The following is a 20,093-nucleotide window of genomic DNA, read 5'->3' as shown; positions in this document are numbered from 1 at the left end:
GAATATTTACTGCATTATGAATCCTCTAGTATAGTTTATTTACCAAATTAATTTTCATTTTTTTATGAAATTATTCATCATTTTGATATCAAAATGAGTTAAAAAGCCAATTATTAGTACTTGGATAGCCAGGTATATGTGTTTTATGAATTTATGTGGTCAGAAAAATAAATGTCTGCTCTATCTCATAGAATCCATAAACAGAGGAACCTTTGAAAATTTCTTAAATTTTGCTACAACTCTCATTTTAAATTAGTGTAAACTTTATGATCGCCTGTTTCTAGACATTTTATTATTCAAATTTTAGTGGTAGAAATAATAGCACTTGTTACAGGCATTTTCTTCAGACTAATGATAATATTATACCCAACCATTTTAAACAATAATAAATAGTTCCAGACTAAAGAGAAAGTACAAGAAGATAAAATGATGATCTTATTAAAATTAACTCAAACTTATGTCAAGTCAAAATGCTCATCTCACTAACTTTCTATAACTTAAAATGACTCTAATTAAGGGTGGTAGTGAGGAAAAACACTTCTTTTTCTTCAAATCATGAAAACTAAAACAACCTATAAATTAGAATTGGGGAAGATATTTCTATAGGGTTTCCTAGAAACAATAGCAAATGAACTGAGGTAAGTCTTGTTTAAAAATTTTCTGGCAGACGAGGAAGGAAATGAAAACTATTTGTTTTACTTTCTTTTTTCTTAAAATATTAATCTTAGCAAATTCTACTAAAAATTTCCCAGAATTATAGGACAAGAGAATTAAGCCTACCTTCTAACCAATTCATATCTTCAGACATTTGGAAAAGTTAACAGTTCTATCTGTATAAACTTCCATCATTTTTGATATTCTAATAGTTGTCCCAGTCCATCCTGATCCCCAATTTCTTAAACATGTGGAATGAAACTCAGCTTTCCTAAATAACTGTAACAATGGATCCTAGGGAATAAAGTTCCCAAATCTAGGCCCTTGAAACCAATACTGATTGCATTCCAGTGTGGCTACAGTTGGTTATGTACAAAAACTCTTAATGAGGTGAAAATGCGACACACTGATAACAAACAGCTCTCCCTGTAAGTTATGATAGGAATGAGGTTGTAAAATCCCTATTAACCTATTCCGACTATCATGGTGACTTCTATATAAAGCTCTATTTAGTAGTAGTAAAGCATCAGGCTACTGGGACAACAATGTAGAAAGCAGCATTTTTCTTTATTATATCTGATGAATATGACCAGTTCAACTGAAACTTCAGGGAAACTGTGTCAATAAAATGGCCAGTAATGCCTGCAAGAACATAACAGAGTCAACTGTGAAAAAAACTGTGGGGTAGTAAGCTTCCCTAGTGCTCCCCATAGCTACCTCAAATCAAAGAGTTCTATAAAACGCAGCAGCTCACAAGGAATTGACAGCTAATTTCCGGTCTTATTCCCTGTGAGGGGCTCATTTCCTTGTATGAAGAGTAGTTATTATCCCAGAATACAATATCCCTTTCTTTTGAAATGCTTCAGGGTCCATTAAGCAGAGTACACATCAACAGCACTCCACATTTCAGAGGGATGAGAACTTACTCTACTGGTAGAAGGTCTTACATCTTGATCTTCACCTTCACCTTGATCTTGTTCTGGATCTGGATCTTGATCTGTGCATGACTTTAAATCCGTGTCTACCTTTACTACTGGCTCAGAGGATTTTCTCCTCACACAGGACAGGCAGACACACCTGAGACATGACCTAAAGCTTTCAGAAACACTGGAAGAGAAGAGCTTCTTGCAAGGGTGGAAAAACTGATAGAACACAAGCATGAAAAGAACACCTGTGCAATATGCAATGAGCAGCTGCAGAATCAACAGAGGTGCACACACATACATGTATATGTCAGTTTTGAAAAAATACCACAGGAGCAGGAGGACGGAATTCTCAATGAATCTCATCATGTAGTAAATCAGAAGCCGGTACCAATTCTGGGATTTGCTGATGAGGTCAGGACTGTCGATTTTGAGCTGTACAGCTGACCAGCAGAACATGTTGATACCAGCATAGAGTAAAGTGAGGAAACCCAGTACGATGGTGGTACCCACCCTACTCAGTGCCTTCTCAATGTTTTCGGGGAATGGGGAGCCACTGCACCAGAAAAGAATCCAGGGGTACAAGAAGAAGCTGAAGAAGTTGACAAGTATGACTGCCACCACCCAGATCTTCAGGACAGAGGTAAAGAGGACCAGGACGATGACGCGGGTGGCAATCTCAAAGCTCCTCCATAGGAAGATACAGACATAGGCCAGGGGTTTGACTTTGACTTCATACTCATCGTACTTGATTTTGATGGCTAAGATGTTGCAACGCAAGGCTCCATACACAATGGACAACAGGGACAAGGTCATGATGACACCTGAAGTGAGAAGAGAAAAGAGCAATGTCAAATTTCACATCCACCAGGAATCCTATGGCCTATGTTCTGCCATCTCTCACCCACAGGCCTTGAATTCCTCTGTAATACAATGTAGACTAACTTCTACCTGTTGCTATCTGAGACTGCTGGAGGGATTTTTCCAGAATTACAGAAGGTTGCCATATACATATTCCTGTTAGGCTGAAGCACCAGGGAATTAAGATCCATGGGTGAACCTCTTAATAACTCAGGTCAAGCCCGAGTGAGAGCTAGTTTCCTCAACTGTTATGTAGAATAAGTGAAGAATGTGTTCTACACTATTCCCAGTGTTCACTCATAGGCTTTAACTTCTAATCACCCATTTGTGATTTCTGTGTCACCCTCTTGCATCCTTCAGTATTTATTCTCTCATGCTTGTTATACATTCCCTTCAAATGCATGCCTCAACTCCTCGGGGTTCGCTTCAGAGGCAACTCAGACTGAAACTCATTCCTGATGCCTCTCTTGGTCAATGAGAATATGAAGAGTCCTTTACAGAATGTGTTTTGTTTTGTCGTTTGGTCTATCAGTTCCTGCAGAGTCAATACTATGTCTAGCATTCCTTCTTCCTATTGAAGAATGCATATTTTATTTATATGTACGGCCGTTCAGTGGTTCCAAAAGAGGCCAGAAGAAAGCATCAGATCCTTTGGAACTGGAGTTACAGATACTCAAAAGCCTCCTGGTGTTGGCCATGGGATCTGAACTCTGGTTCTGTAATAAAGCAGTAAGTGTTTTTAACTGCTGAACCCTACCTCTAGTCCCTGATATATTTTGTTGATGTCACTAAGCACATTCCATTAGTAGGCACATAAAGTAATAATAAATTACTCAAGATGTTTTGCTCTATCTACCATAGACTGTTTTAGATGCTGACTATAGGAGTTCAGTTGGGTTCACTCTTAAGAGTGCTGAAGAGGGGACAAATATTGCTTCTTACTAAAAGTCAACCTGCCTTAAACTGAAAGGTTTTAACATTTAGGTGTTTCTTTCTTAAAATGGCTTATGGCAAGTGGGTGGACTCAGTACTCATAAACAGTGGTAGTTTGAGGATACAGGATGTGGCCCATTTAAATGGAGCACTGTACAACATCCGAGATTACTATACAGTCAGCCTTGAGTTCTATTGTCCAATAAATACATAACCACTTAGAGTCATGGGTACAGAAATGCAATCACTTATTACAGGATGCTACCATCTGCACCCATTAGCATGAAGAGGAATGGGAGAAAGGCTATAAATTGGCAACCAACCGTGAGTCTGGCTCTTGGTTTGACTTTTGCCACATCACTCTGTACTAGGAAAATGGCATCCTTCCCATCTTCTATTTTCTCACCCACAAAAATGAGAATATTGATACCTTCTGATTCTTCCTTTTAAAAATTGTCTTGACATGTTTTTATTTATTTTAGAGCAGCTTTAGGTTCATAGCAAAACTGAACAGAATAAACAAGGAATTTCCGTATACCTTCAACCCACACACACGCAGAACCTCAATCATTGATCTTTATCATTCAGCAGAGTAGGGAATTCACAACAATTGATGAAACTATATAGACACCTCATTATCACTGAAAGCTAAATTTACATTAGGCTTTACTCTTGTATGTCCTATAGATTTGGGTAAACATGTAAAACGTGTCAGACATTGTAGAGTAGCCTCACAGAGTAGTCTCACTGCCCTAAAAATCACCAGCTCTCTGTACAGTCAGCCTTCCATCCTCCATCAGTAGAAAGAACTGGTCTTTCTACTGTCTTCATAGTTTTCACATTTTTCTAGAAAGTCATATGATTGGAATCACATATTATATGCGCTTTTCAGATCAGTTTCACTAAATTGTACAGTTATGTTTTCTACACTATATACATATCAAGTGAGCTTGACAGCTCACTTATTTTTTAGTGATGAAAAATATTCTAACTGTCTGGTATGCTAGTTTATTTACTTATTACCTGAAGCATATTTTGGTTGTTTTTAAGTCATGGCAATTATGAATAATGTTGCTACAAAAACCCACACACAGGCTTCTGTGTGGACATTACTTTTTAACTACTTTGGAAGAAATACAAATGTATTGATTGCTGGGTCACATGGTAAAAATATTTCAAGTTTGTATGAGACCACAGAACTGTCTTTCCCAGCAGTAAGCTCATTTTACATTTCTACCAACAATGAATGAGGAAGCATCTGTTTCTCTGTATCCCCACAATAATTTGGGGCTGTCAATGTTCTGGGTTTTAGCTAGTATACTTAAAGTGTACCATACAGCATCTTGGAACATAAAATTTTAATGGAAAAAACTGAAATTTCAGTTCTTTTCTGTGGTTTTACACATACAACCCCATCACCAAATCCCATACCCATGAGTACTATTGTGTACTTTACATTTATTGTGTTTATCTTTATAAAGAGTGAAAGCTCTGTGTTTAGTCATAATTTGTGGTTATTCTATGAGGATATTCTATAAAGGATATGCAGTTATTCTAGCACCAATTGTTGAAAATATTATTTTCCTATTGTATAGCCTTTGCTCTTTTGCTGAAGATCAAATAATGCAGACTCTAAAACAATCTATTTCTGGATAATATATAATGTTCAAATGATATATTATTCTATTCTTTTGCCAATATGATACCACCTTAAGTACAATAGCTTTATCCATAACTGCCTCTTAAAATGCACATTTATTTCTACACATGTACTAAAAATATATCTAAATGATATATAGAGGAAGGTAGTGAGATTTCTCAATAGGTATAAATGATATATAGAGGAAGGTAGTGAGATTTCTCAATAGGTAAGGATTCATACGCTAAGCCTCATAACCTGAGTTTGATTCCTGAGACCCACATAGCTGAAAGAAAGAACCAACTTTGTCCTACATTTACACATCACAGAATGCATGTGAATACAGAAGCTCAATTTTACAGAAAGTATGAACTTTACTCACAGATTTTGATACTAATTTTAGTTATCATTATCATTCACAGAAAAGAATGGCATTCACTAATAACATCTAAAAACTACAAATATCATAATCACAGTAGACTAGGAAGTAATTGGACAGAGTTGGTTTTGAGAGGCTAATTCAGTGAACACTGTAATGCAGACTATTCATGTGTAATTTTTTTTGTGTGTGTGTAGTTGTAGATGCCCAAATCCTAATGCTCTAGTATTTTATTTTAGTGCCTACATTTTTCTCACTACAAAAATACTACATATGCAAAAAAAAACTAGACATACATAGATAGAACGTAAATTTTAAAAGATAAAAATTCTAATAATTTCTAGAATCTATTGTTTTTCTTGCAAGGTAAAACATTTCCAAATGATATCCTTTTCTCCATCAAGAGAATTAAACAATTATTACCCAGCTGGTACTAAGTAATCAAGCCCAGAATTTTGAAAATGCAAAGAAATTATCTTTAAATAATATGCTTCAATCACACAACTCTTAACTGGTGGATGCTTATTGTAAAATGGCATCAAAATTGGGCCAAAAAGGGTATTAACCTAAGGCACTGGTTCTCAACATTTCTAATGCTGCAACACTTGAATATAATTCCTCATGATATGGTGACCCCCAAACACAAAATTATTTTCATTGCTACTTTATCACCGTAAATTTGCTAGTTATGAATCATAACATAAATATCTGTGTTTTCTCCTGGTCTTAGGCAACCCCTGTCAAAGGGTTGTTTAACCACAAAGGGGTTGTAACCTATAGGTTGAAAACCACTGCCCAAGGAAGCAAAAAAACTTACACAAGATGTTTGTAATAAACATTTCTGCCTCTAGAGGCTAGGTGTAATCTAGGAAATGAGTAGGATGATGCTAATGTAAATACAAACACATCAACAAGGATAAAAGTAGATATTGAGGAATATTTGTGTACACTGTATGAAGATGTGTAACTGTGATTGGTGTAATAAGAGCTGAATGGCCAATAGCTAGGCAGGAGAGAATAGGCAGGGTTTCAGGGGAGAGAGGGAAGAGGAAAGGTAGAGACGCCTTGAAGACACAAAACAAGTCAGACACACATGTAATAGAAGGTAGAGTAATATAACCAGGTTAATTTGAGTTACAAGAGCTAGTTGGGAAAAGGCCTAAGCTAAGGCCAAGCTTTCATAATTAATAATAAGTCTCTGTGTCATTATTTGGGGGCTACAGGAAGAAATAACAGAACTCTGAACTTTGGCAAAAACTCTTCCTCACTTCCCCAGAGAACCAGACTTTGCCTGGTACCCTTCAGCTACAGAGCTTCCTGTCCTTGTCTTCATCTTCCTACACATACAGAGACTAAGTCTTTTTTTCTTCTTATGTTCCCTCTCCGTCCCTCCCTCTCTTCCACCCTCCCATGCCCCCCGACCACCCTCCCATCCCATTCCCCCCCCACTCCACATGTAGGGTGATGCCTTCCTGGAGGGGTCATCTAAATCTGTCAAGTCCTCTAGGTTAAGGGAGTATCCTTCCATGGGGAATGTGCTCCCAAAGTCCTTTTGTGCCCCAGGGATACATCCTGGTTCCACTGTCAGAGGACTCTTAGACTGCCTAGCCCTTCTAAGTGAGACCCACGTTCAGGGGGTCTGAGTCGGTCCAATGCTGGATTCACAGCTATCAGTCTGGAGGCCCATTAGCTCCTCCTTGTTCAGGTCAGCTGTCTCTGTGGGTCAGAGACCAAGTCTTTAGGAGATCTCTGACATCATTTTCTAAACCTATCCACTTATAGTCAGCACAGAAAAAGGTCACTTGGCAATCCTTATTTAAGTGGTTCTTTAGAACAGTCTAATATCCTTTAATAATCCTAACCTCATCTTTTATCACAAGGCAAGACATGATTTTAGGTAAAAGGTGAATTTAAAAGGCTTCAGCAGATCTATACCCTTGCCACAATCTTGCTTCCTCTTACCTAATTCTAGTCCATTGAACTTCTGCAAGAATTCGGTGAGCTCAGAGAAACTGTCACTAGGTATGAATCTGCTCACAAAAACATTATACTTTATGCAAAGAGATGAAGATTATTTTCTTGTCCAGAGTTCTGCTTGTATTTGCAGGATGTGGGATATTTTCTATGTGGCTGTCAATACACACCAAAGCCTACCCATAAGATAGAGGATGGTAGAAGGTGGTTTTCTGTTATGTAACTTTTGTCTGAAGACATCAACTTTTCAGTAAAACCACTGAACTCATGAAATGCTTGGGTCAAACAGACTTTAATAAAATTAATGAGCTAGGACATGCTGGTGTGTGATAGTAATCCTAGGAGGCCTTGGTCAGAAGGACTGTAAATTCAAAGCCATCATGAGGCACCTAACTAGACCCTGTCTCAAAAGAATAATGAATTATGGCGGTGGGGCAAGAAAGGAGACGGCCTAATGGGATATGGAGTGTAAAGGTAAGGGAGACTAGAGATAGCTGACACACACAGTAAGCTGCTAGAAAGTCAAGTGTCAAGCAAACTGATATTCAATGAATCTTACCTTTTGCTTCTATCACTTCAGTAAACAAAGTGTCTCTTTCCTTGATCTTTGATTGTTGCCTTACTACACTTCATGACTGGTTCTCTTTTCAAAACCTTTATTGTGTCAAATATTATTGTTCTCCTCCAAATTATCAATTGCTCTCTTAATGTTGGTTCTTTTATATGAGCATATGAATCTATTTGAGTCAGCTGTGTCTAAAAATTATCCTTCATTTTCAAAAGTGCACAAGTGTTTGGGGGGATTTATGTAATAATAAGGAGTGGAGGGGGAGAATGGAGGGAAAGGAAAATCGAAAGGAATGGGAACAGAGATAGGCAGATGAAAGAAGAAAGAATACTCCCCTTTACCCTATATTTTATTTTGTCTGCTACTATATATACTCCTGGACACTTTTCAGGAAATCCCTTTGAGTTATTACTAATTAAAACACTCACTTCCTAATCTTCCACTCCTTGCTGTCTCAATCACAGCTTTGTATTCTTTTGCTATTCACTATCATCTTCTTCAAATTGTGCCTATATCCTTAGCCACATGATTTTCTTTGAGTATGTTATATATCCAAGGATGACAATAAACTTCTGATTTTTCTGACTCTACTTCTCTAATGTTAGGATTACAGGAATATGCCGTCATAAACAGTTTCCAACATTTATACTTTCTTTTTCTTTTTCAGAGAGCAAAGAGATTAATTCATTGAACTCCATACATAACAATACATCCAATCAAATGTCTCCTTGCTCCTTAATTCTTAAGGTCCAGTTGCTATCATCTCAACAACAATGCCCTCCTTAACCATCATTCAACTATACATGTGCAGTTGTACTAAATGCTTCTAAGATTTGCCCAAGCTCAAATGAGCGTTCCCAGCCAACTTTATCTCATTACCTGACTTGTGTAGGTTACTTTCTTTCCTATTAGAATGCAATCTAATCAAGGTAGCTACCCTTTCATGCAGACTTTTATCACCAACATCCAGAACAGTGGCTGGCACAAAAAGGCAGCCAATCTATGTGAGCATAATGGCTAATTGCACATAGTACTAACCCTCTCTTTTCACTACTGATGGGAATGTTCAGCTTCAACACTCCCAAAGAAATAATTGGAGCAAACAATAAGAACTCTTCAACCCCTTTACCATATGGTAACATGGGATTATGGACTTCTTATGTGAATCTGTCTGCCTTCATGCATTTTCCTATGTTAAAAGTTATGCCTTTCCCCCCAACATTTACAGAGAATTAGAATCCAAATTGGAAACGACATTCGATGTTTAAGCCAACAATTTAAAGATGCTATTTGAAGTAAACAGGAGGCCTGCTAAACAGGAACCTACAGGAACAAGGTAGAATTTTCAGATGTGTTGCTTCAGGACATGGGCTTGAAAGCAATTTGAATTATCTTGGTAGTGTTATAGTTTCCTGGTCAGTTAACCGATTACAGTTCTTGCTAAATTCTACCACTTTCACTTTAGGGTTCACTTTGAATACTCTTACTCTAGAGTCCAGTGTTATTCTAATTTAATTCCCAGCCTGACCCTGAAAACTCTGAGCAAACTGAAGAGACCATGATTGAAAACAAGAGGGATCACCATCGGGCTGTCCCTAATGCTTGGGCTGGCTTTTGGGAACCTATTTCTCATATTCAGTTGCCTTGTCCAGCCTTAATGCAAGGGGAGGAGCTTAGTCTCACCTCAACTTGATATGCCATGCTTTGTTGACACACATGGGAGACCTGTCCCTCTCTGAACAGAAACAGAGTGGATGGGGGGCAGAGGGGAGGTGGGGGAGGGAATGGCAGGATCAAAAGGAGGGGAAACTGCAGGTGGGATGTAAAAAAATAAATACATTTAATTAATAAAAAGAGGGATCGTCATCACCATAAGCTTGTACAAACCTTTGCCAACATTTCTCCTGGTTTATTGCAAATAATTAAGTTCTTTAGTGTTCTCATCATGAACCAACCCTCTAGCAGCTTTACACAACAACCAACCTACTTTCCTTAATCTGAATTTCATATTAGTGGAATGAATGGAAGACTTCCCTACTTACTGGTTTTAAGGTTCATCTACATTGTAGCATGTATCATCAACACTTGATTCCTTTTTATGGCCAAGTAACATGTGGGTTGTTTCCAGTTCTCAGCTACTATATAAGTAATGCTGCTATGAATAACCATGCACAAGTTTTCATGTGCACACATTTTTCCCTTGACTGGATAGGAGTTATTGGATGGTATAGTAATTTTATATGCGATATTTGCAGAACTGCCAGCCTGACTTCCAAAGCAGTTACAGCATTTCACATCACAACAAGCAGAGTATAAAGATTCTAATTTATTTATAATCTCACTAACATTATTTATTACCTAACTTTTGATTTTAACCTATCAGAAGAATGTGAAAATTTTTCTTGAGATTTTTATTTCCATTTTCCAGATGACTTAAGGATATTGTTATGTGCTAAGTGGCCAAATGTACATTGTCTTAGATTTATTGTTATTGTTTCTGAACTATGGATCAAATCCATAAATTTTATCTTGTCATAAAGGTATTCCCCCAAACTCACCAGTCAGATCTGTACAGACTGATATGCTATAGAATAAAACATTATATTTATACATACCTGTCAATAAGCACTTAAAATGAAAAGGGGGGGAAGCAAAAACAGAAAGGATTTCCACAATGGCAAAATGGCAGATTAAATTTTTGTTCCAATATTCTTGCCAAGAACAACTGACAACTGATCAATTATGTTTTCAAAGACATCAAAAAAAAAAAAAAAAAAAAAAAAAAACCTGACCAAAGCAATGAAATTTTCTGGGCTCTAAAATAGTCAAAAAAGAAAGTTCCCTAAGGAAAATTCTGAAGTTGTTTTTTTTTTTAATTCCCATAAAATATTACTCAAGTGAAAACAGATACTAAGAGATTAAGAACTGGAACGAGACTTTTAGCAGTCTCTCCAACATGTTGGGTATGAGAGTAAATATTGACACTCAGCCTCAAAATGGTCATGGTATATATCACAAGGTTTCTAACAGCAACACAAATATTACTGAAAAATAGACTGAGCCCTCACAAAGACTTAAGTACAGACTTCAATTAACCGAGGTTGTGATCCACCCATGTTGGTTTGCAGTTCAAGGCCTTGATGTGAACAAAGTAAATTAACTTATCCAGAGCTTCAACCCATCTCTACTCCTGGAGTAAATTAATCTAACAGAGTAAAAAATTACTAACATACAAGTATCAATAGATAAAAACAAACCTAGAAGAAATGAAGCTTTAGAATTATTTAACATAGCATAAAAACTATAATTAATATGTTTGTGAAAATGCATGGTAAGATGTTATTTTATAAGACTATTATGAAAATCGAGAACTGAATAATACAATTAAAATTAAGGACTCCCGAGTTGTCAATATGGCTTAATGGTTAAAGACTCTTGCTGCCAAGCCTGACAATGAATTCAATCCCTGGAACCCATGTGGTGGGAGGAGAAAGAGGACTCACACAAACTAGCTTCTGACTTTCACACATGCACTAAGGCACACATATACACACCACATAAGTAATAAATGTAATAAAAGTTAAGCAGTAAGTGGGTAGATTAAATAGCAGATTAGACAGTCATAAATATAATTTAGATTAGTTAGAAGGAAAGTTAGAGGTAAGTACTCAAATGAAAAAAATGAGCATGGAAATAGAGAAAAGAAGAAAGGAAGGGAAAGAGAGAGGGGCAGGGAGTAAGAGGGGAGAAGGTGAAGGAAGGGAGGAGGGAGGACAATAATTGAATCAATAAATGCTGAAAATTTCCTAAATTGCTAAAATACCAAATCAGACTCAGGAAATATAGGATAAACACATACACACACATACAAAAAAATATGCATATCATGTTAAAATGGCTGAACATAAAAGCTAAAGTCAAAATTTGAAAAGTAGTCAGAAATAGGCAAACAAATATCACCCATCTCAACAGAAATGAACATGGAAACCAGAAGAGAAAAGAATGATATCATCCAAGTGCCAGGCAAATAACTTCTGACACGGACATCCATATCCAAAGATGAAAGTAAGAGAAAGATAAGTTATGAGAAAACAAAAACAAGGACAGGGAATGTGTCACCAGCAGATCTGTTATAAAGGAGATGCCAATGATAGTATTTCAGGTTCATAGACAATGATCCCACAGGGGAAAAAATGGAGATGCGAGACTGTATAAACAGGACCGGAAGGCTAACTACGACCCAATTTTAAAACATGATTTCCTTTATTTTTTAAAATCATAATATGATTACATCATTTCCCCCTTTCCTTTTTGCCCGCCAAACATTCCTACATATGCCTTATTGATCTCTTTCACATTCATGGCCTTTATTTTTCATTAATAGCTATTTCATGTATATGTATGTGTACATATATGTTCCTAAATATAACCTGCTCAGTCTGTATAATGCTACTCATATGTATGTTTTCAGAGCTGACCAACTGCTGTGCTCTCCCTGGGGAAGAATATTTCTCCCTCTGTCAGCATGCCTTAATTTCCTGTAGTTCTTTGTATTTATTTTATTTTTTATGTGTATGTGTAAATGCCTGGTGCCTGCAGGTCAGAAGAAGATATTGGATCCATTTGAACTGGAGTTAGACGTGGTTCTGAATTGCTATGTGGGTTCTGGGACCCAAACTTTGGACTTCTTCAAATGCATCTAATCACTAAAATCCAAATTTTAAAAGGTGCAAAAGACTAAAGTCACTTCACACACACATAGCCATCACAATGGTAACTAAAATTGTGAAAATGAAATCAAATTCGTTGGTCATTAGGAAATAAGAATTCAAACTGTCAGACAGTCACTAAGTTACACAAAGAAAAATAAAATCATGATATTTGCACAAAAAGACCTCTCATGCTTATTTATGTTAAGCAAAGTAATGCAGACTCCAAAAGACAAATAGTCCGTGATAACTCTGACATATGTATATAACAATAAATGTTCATTACATTGAACTTTTACAGACAAAAAAGAATACTAATTCATTGTCATTATTAAAGTGCCACAGAGGTATTTTCTAAGGCCTCTACCCTGGCAGATGTCAGACAGAAAATAAACACAGTAGCAAGACTATTTATATCCTGTAGCACAACTTGTTTCACAGCTATAACCAGTACCAGTAGACATTCTAGCCTGTCAAAATCTTCAAGTCTTAGTAACAAAGACATTGCTTTTTCTTTTTTTTAAACATTTTTCGTTCTTTCCCATAAGCTACTTTTAGCAGATGCTTACCCGGAATTAAGGAGTTTTCCTGAAATACAAACATATTTTATTGAGTTGTCAGACTGCCAGAACAACTATTTTGGCCCATTAGTTTACAACCCACACGATGTCAACATAGCTGTATATTCCACACTCCCTGGAAATCTTGAATCATTTTGCTCTTTTCTCTCCAGACATACTTCGATTTATTGCCTAAAGACTCCCATAAGGCTGCCTCCTGGTAATTTTTTTATGCACAGAAGTATTGTGCTTATTTCAAGCCAAAGGTTTCTCATGAGAATTTTACAGGTGCTAATCACTTAACTCTATCAATGCTAAAGTATAAACATAAAGCTGATAGTGTTACTATCCTCATATACTGATTTATATTCAATAATCTCCCTGCTACTGCTCAGCTCAGTGAACAGTGCTGGCATTGAAACCTGAGCATTCTTGTTCTAGAAGCTTGATCTCAATTAGTAGGCTTTTCTACCTAAATAAACCTAACAAGGTATATTTCTCAGCTTCTCCTTTTTAATGTTTATCATCAATGAGAGACAGGAGTCTGTTATCCTTACAACTACTCAGCACTGGGACTAGAGAACTTTCCTTGACTTTTGTCAAGTTGATCACACTTCCTTGTTTCCACTGAGCCCACATTTCCATCTGTTTTCTACTATATGAGTATTTTGAAATTATACTGCCTATGCCCAGAAAATAAATAAGCCTTACATCATTAAGCTAGTTTCTAGGAATCACCTCCCAGGACACCAGCAATGTCTAGAAAAAGGTAGGGCAGGGACACACTCCTCTATCTGCCCTACCAACTTGTCTCCCTCCTTCCTTATCATCCTGTCTCAGGCAGAGAAAAGCATCAGTGAGTTCAGCTGGACAAGAAAATGCTTTAGCTTTAATAGTCAGATGAAGGAAGAAAGTCCCTGCACTCTTCCAGTGTGGGAACCTCTAATGTAGTTCCGTACAGCCGTCCAGAACACAATGCAGAGGTTCTCAATTCAGCTGCATATCCAGAGCTAGGTCAAGGCATGGCAAACTCATAAATGCAGTGTCCGCGTACAGTGAACTTTGTAAACAATCAGCTATGGCCATTGGAATCCCTGTGGCTAAAGTAAGCTATTGCATTTTCTCTTTTTGCAAACAGAAACACTCTAACATCTATTAATAATCTCAGCGCCCATATTTCTCAGTAAATCTCTGCATCTCTTTATCCTTCTTTTTTTTTTCAAATGCATTATTCTCTGCTCACTATGATAAAAAAAGTTTTTTAGGAACTGAAAATTTCAATAACAGCCCTCAATGAGCTCTTATTTTTAATCATTCTACCAATACTCTATTTTTAGATAAAAAGATATATGTTAAATTGATATACATGATAGATTAAAAGTGGAAAAGGGCAAAAAAATCTTGTGGTATTCACTGATCTCTGGCATATAGCATATTAAAAATCTTTGTATGGCTATAATAAAAATAAAGTATCTGAAATAACCAACTTCAAAAGATAAAAAGGTTTATTTTGGAGCCTGTGACCAAGCTGGGAATGTATGGTGAAATGGACTATTTTCCTCATGGCAGTTAGAAAGCAAAGAGAGAGAGTAAGGGATCAAGGATCCACTGTCCCATTTGATGTAAATTGGGAAAATGGGTGTAGTAGAATGTAACTTCCCCAATAATACTACAGGTTGGCAATCAAAACTTAAGCACAATGTTCAAATTAGTTGAACAAGCTAGTAATAATGAGTTATTTATTATTACTATTATTTATTAAGTTAATAAACACTAAGGATGAAACAATATTAATATTCTTCATTTACTAGTCCATCATCAATACACATAAACACTGCCTATGGTTAATGCTAATATTTGATCCTGGTCTAACATGCACAAGAAAAAGATAAAAATGTTCAAAGAAGCAGATAGTAACTCCATCTGAAGTGCAACCCAAAGGAAAGTAATTCTCAGAGAACCTAAAGACATGAACTTATTGACCTAATTTTCCATAACATAATGAATACTATTTGTCTTTGTACTAACCCTGGTGTAAGACGTGCTGAATTTATGTTTCATATTATTTTCTTCTAGAGAAGATTCAATTCTATTCTGCTCACTGAGTCTACATCATTGTTAGGTCTCTTGACATACAATTAGAAATGCCAGAAATAGCTTTCAATGTGTAGTAGGCCTTTTGCATACATGTTTAGACTTGGGTTTTTGTTGGACTCTTAACAGGGGGAGTGGGGGTGCCTCTGACTCTTTTGCCTGCTCTTTAGACTCTTTTCCTCTTACTGAGTTGCCTCATCCAGCCTTGATATGAGGAGGGTTTATGCCTAGTCTTATTGCATCTTGTTATGCAGTGTTCTATTGATATTGCTGAGAGGCCTGTGTTTTCTTGAAGGGAAACAGAGGAGCAGTGGGTCTGGGGGAGAGGAGAGGTGTAGGGGAGGAACTAGGAGGAGGAGGCTTTGTTTGGGATGTACTGTATGGGAGAAGAATAAAGAATAAGAAGGGAGGGGAGTTCATCATGGCAGATAAACATGACAGCAGCAGGCATAGGTGGCCAGAACAGGAAGCTTGGTAATCACATCTTGAAATACAAGCACAAAGCAGAAAGAATATACTGGAAGTAGGGTGATACTGTATAATCTCAAAGCCTGCTCCCAGTGATATACTTCCTCCAGCGAGATTGCACTACCTAAATATACCAAATGGTGCTATCAATGGAGAACCAACATGCTGATGTCATCAGGATCTCTCCCTTAATTTCTCCAACATCCCTGCAAAAAATATGCTGATGTGTGCAGCTTGCCGATTACAAGTCTATGACATTAGTATGGCAACACAACTGTTTGGCAGAAAAGTAGGCTATCTCAGACATAGCTATTGATCTTTGATCCATTTAGCAAAGTAACAGCTGAGTTTCTGAAGAAGAGGTTGCTTCACATGTAAGCATGCCTCCTGACTTTACCACTATTATTGCACCAAATCAAGAAGAAATCTCTAAACAAGAATGTGAACCCTATACTCTCTACTCTACAATTCCCAAGTATACAATGCAAAGTTCCATGCATCTTGGCAGCCTAACTTTCTTAATAACCTCCTACATACTTTAGTAGAAATTAAATTCTGAGATTCTTCAGGCCAGATAAAAAAGGAAAAAGAAAAACATAAGGAAAAGAAACAGGGAAAAATAAGGTAAATGGGAAGAGAAAATGTAAAACAAACATTGAAAATATTTAAGTCATTTTCATAATCAATTATGTACATTAACCTTTGAGATTGTTTGTGTGAACTGTCAACTTGCAGAATCTAGAATTTTGTGGGAGATGGGCATCTGGCCATGTCTCGGGTGGAGATTATCTTGATTATTTCAGCTGAGGTGGGAAGATAACATATACTGAGAATGGCTAGAATGCAGACTACATGGACAAAGGGAGCAGAATTGTGGCATGTAAGCATTCATTGATTGCTCTGTTTCTTGACTAGATATAGTGTACCAGTTTCTTCAAGTTGTTGCTGCCTTAAATTTCCTTCTGTGAAGACTTACACACTTGAACTGTGAGTCAGAATAAACCCTTTCTCCCTTAAGTTGCTTTTGTCAGTGTTTTAAAAAACCAAGACGATTTTCTAAACTTCCAAGGAGATAGATGAGAAAAACAATCATTAACATTTTGCTTTAAAAGAACCTGATGCCAAGGAAGTCACACAAGTAAAGGAGAAATGACGTTATAGTCATAGAGTAGAACAGAAGCCATCTGACTGTGTCTTATCTCAATATGACTCCAAGAGCTAAAATGTGACAAAGGGCAAAGACTTACAGAATCAGCATATATAGCACTTAGGCATCTGGGGTCTCTACAGTGCATTCCTAAATCCATTAGAGTGATACTGAAATCATGACAAGGAAGGCTCACAAGGTACTCCCCTTCACAGAAAGAAAAAAGAAACATATCTAAAGCAAACATGTCATGTGAAGATTTGATTAATCAGGCAAAGAGGAAGTTGTTCTATTTTCTGATTCTCTTTGACAACACATATTATCATTATTTTGAATTAAAGTCCAAAATTGTACCTGTATTTATTAATTGAATGGACATTATAAACGTAAGTGTATAATTATCAGCAAGGCCTCCAGTAAACAAAATAAAACAAACAGAAGCTGGACATTATAGTTTATTATTGTAATCCTGGGAAACAGAGACAGGATTACTGGGAGTTCTGGGCCAGCCTGGGCTACAAAGTGAGACCCTGTCTCCAAAAAATTCCAAAAAGAAATTAAAATGAAAGAAATCAGAAAAATAGATCACCTTCTCATAGGAACATTACAGATAAGTTAAGAAACTATAAAGACAGTTAGAACTAGTTAAACAATGTTTTTCAGGCTAAAGTATTTCTAGAAGTTGCAGGGCTTTTGACATTGGTCCTTCATAGTATCAAAGTTGTCAATTTTTGGATGAAGACAGACTGACAGCTGGGACAAAACTCAGAAGTTATCAAAAGCAAAAGAAACATAAAACAAAACAAAAAGCCTTAGAAATCCTAAGAATGACACAATTCAGACTTTTATTTATTTACCTTGCATGTGAATCCAAGAAAAGGAAATATAATAGAATATCTAGTCTTTCCTTAAAATATTTAAAATTATACTATAAATGAGTACAGATACTTTGGAAAGCAGTGAGGAAGTACCTCAAAAACTAAAAACAGAACTACTCCATGATCCAGTAATTCCTACTACTGGTTATACACCCAGAGGAAATAAGATCAGTATGTTAAGTGATACCTGCTTACCCTTGCTTAAACAAACACTATTCACAAGAGCCATAAAAGGGAATGAACATGTCTGTTAACTGATGAACACACACACACACACGCACACACACGCACACACACACACACACAAACACACACACACACACACACACACACACAAATTCTATTCAGTTATAAAAGGACTAAGCCCTGTCAATTGTGGCAACAGAAAAGTAACATGATTTCACTGACATGGAGAATTCACCTCCAGGTTGTGCCCCCACCCCCACCATCTACTGGACTCTATCCCCTCCAAGACCACTCTGCTGCCCAACTCCACACACCTGAACACCTTCCCCAAGGCTAGCCCTCTCCTACAACCCTAGCAGACTACATACACACAGGCCCAAACCACACCAGATAGAAAAACAGGTGAGTGACCCGCCTCCCAGTTGGACTACCCCAAAGTCTAGACCCTAACTAAACCCCAGGGCACACCCTGCACCACTCCCCATCCCATCCCCAGCACCAGCAAGGCAGCTGGGCCATGGCCTCCTTTTTCATGAATTGTTTTTACATACATATACAGTGTTTTACTATCTCAGAAATATATAATGGATACACAGTCATCTTGAAATCAACAAGGGAGACTCCCATAACAAGTTTAAAAAGATAGATGAAAATATAAATCCCCTGTATCCTTGGGGACACTGTTATGAAGATCAGCTAGTCAACCATGAGAACACTGCTTCGTTCGTTACTTATTGTGTGAAGATACACATTTATATTTGAAGCCTTTAATTGGATATATTCTTCAATGATAGCTTGTTTTATTCATCTATAACGTAAGATTAACATAAGTAGTCTACTTAACTCATAGAAATACCATCTACAATATCAAGTGGTTTTCTCTTTTCACCATTTGTTGGCCATACAATAATAAACTTCTGCCAGGACTGGGCATATCCAAGTGAATTTGACAAAGACCAGCTCCAGTAGCTACAACTGTGTTCTTGTTCATGCTTACCAAATTCTCCAAGAAAATATATCCTTTACTGCTTCCCATCCAGCTTAGTGCAAAACTTCATTCTCTTTCTGAAAGCATAAAGCACTCATTCTCCCAGAATTTATCCCTGGATGAAAGTAGCTGCTTTTCCACAGTTGCACATGTCATGGCTCAAATTATCATCTTCATTCATATGCCTATTCTTAAGCATAGCTTAAGACAAAAAAGTTCATTTGAGAGGCAGGCCAAGAAAGCAGAATGAAGGAGTTGGGGAACACAAAAGAGAGGAAGACACCAGACCACCAGGGACACCATTAAGCTGGTTACTGCTCTAAGTTATTGCATGGTATTCATGCCTACTGGGAATCCAGAGGCACATCTAGACTGGATCCCAGTCATTCATTTGAAGGATATAGTCTGAATCTTTGCCCATTAAATGCCACTTCCCTTAGTTTTGAACTGATCCAATGGATGTTATCTTTCATACAGTGTCCAGCAGTACCTAAGCTATATTCCCTGGCACAGGGAAAAGCCCTAAGAAGGAAAAGAAAACACTGTAGTGTGTGCACAGTAGGGTACTGGCAATGTGCACTGAGACTTTTTACCACAGCTGGAAGGGCATGTGGCTCAGAGTACCCAAGAATCTACCATAGTTCCCATTTTATCTCTCCAATCTATATGTCCATTACCAACTCTATACAGAATGTTCATGATCCCAATGGTGCATTTACTCTTAGATGTCTCACAATCACTAGCATCTAAAATGTCTTAATGTGAGAGAAGTCTGAAGCACATTCATAGAGTTAAAGTCTGTGACAGCATTTGCTGATGCCATTGACACATTATATTCTGAGTTGTGTTGTATTTTTGTCGATAAATGGAACTAGAATGGTCCTGGCCAAGCTCTGAAACTCAGGCATCAGCATTTCTTCTTAGATTGAAACATTTCATCATCAATTATACTGCCTCAGTCCAAAAGAAGAGATGATACCCACAGTTATTTGTTACCATCTCTGAATTCTGGGGCAACACATTCCCTGTGGTTGTCTGGGGCCCTGCCGTTGGCCACCTCTGAGATGTCAGGTCACTAATATAAACAGAGAATGCAATATACATTGAAGTTTCAAGAGTTTTCCCTCCAAAA

The 20,093-nt window shown here is 37.2% G+C and overlaps 1 protein-coding gene across 1 annotated transcript in view; it reads right to left on the bottom strand.

Annotated features, from left to right (window-relative positions):
- Positions 1 to 1,456: 1,456 nt before the first annotated feature.
- Positions 1,457 to 20,093, bottom strand: part of Xk (X-linked Kx blood group antigen, Kell and VPS13A binding protein) — a 40,751-nt gene continuing 22,114 nt past the window's right edge. The window contains exon 3 of the mRNA XM_051177927.1: positions 1,457 to 2,401. Within this exon, the coding sequence (XP_051033884.1) occupies positions 1,527 to 2,401 (875 nt within the window). The 3' untranslated portion in view covers positions 1,457 to 1,526. The remainder of the gene's footprint in view (positions 2,402 to 20,093) is intronic.

Source organism: Phodopus roborovskii, unplaced genomic scaffold, assembly GCF_943737965.1.
Source record: "Phodopus roborovskii unplaced genomic scaffold, PHOROB, whole genome shotgun sequence".
In the NCBI taxonomy this organism is placed as follows: domain Eukaryota; kingdom Metazoa; phylum Chordata; class Mammalia; order Rodentia; family Cricetidae; genus Phodopus; species Phodopus roborovskii.
The sequence above is the reverse complement of the archived record's forward strand: the minus strand, read 5'-3'. Positions and strand labels throughout refer to the sequence as shown.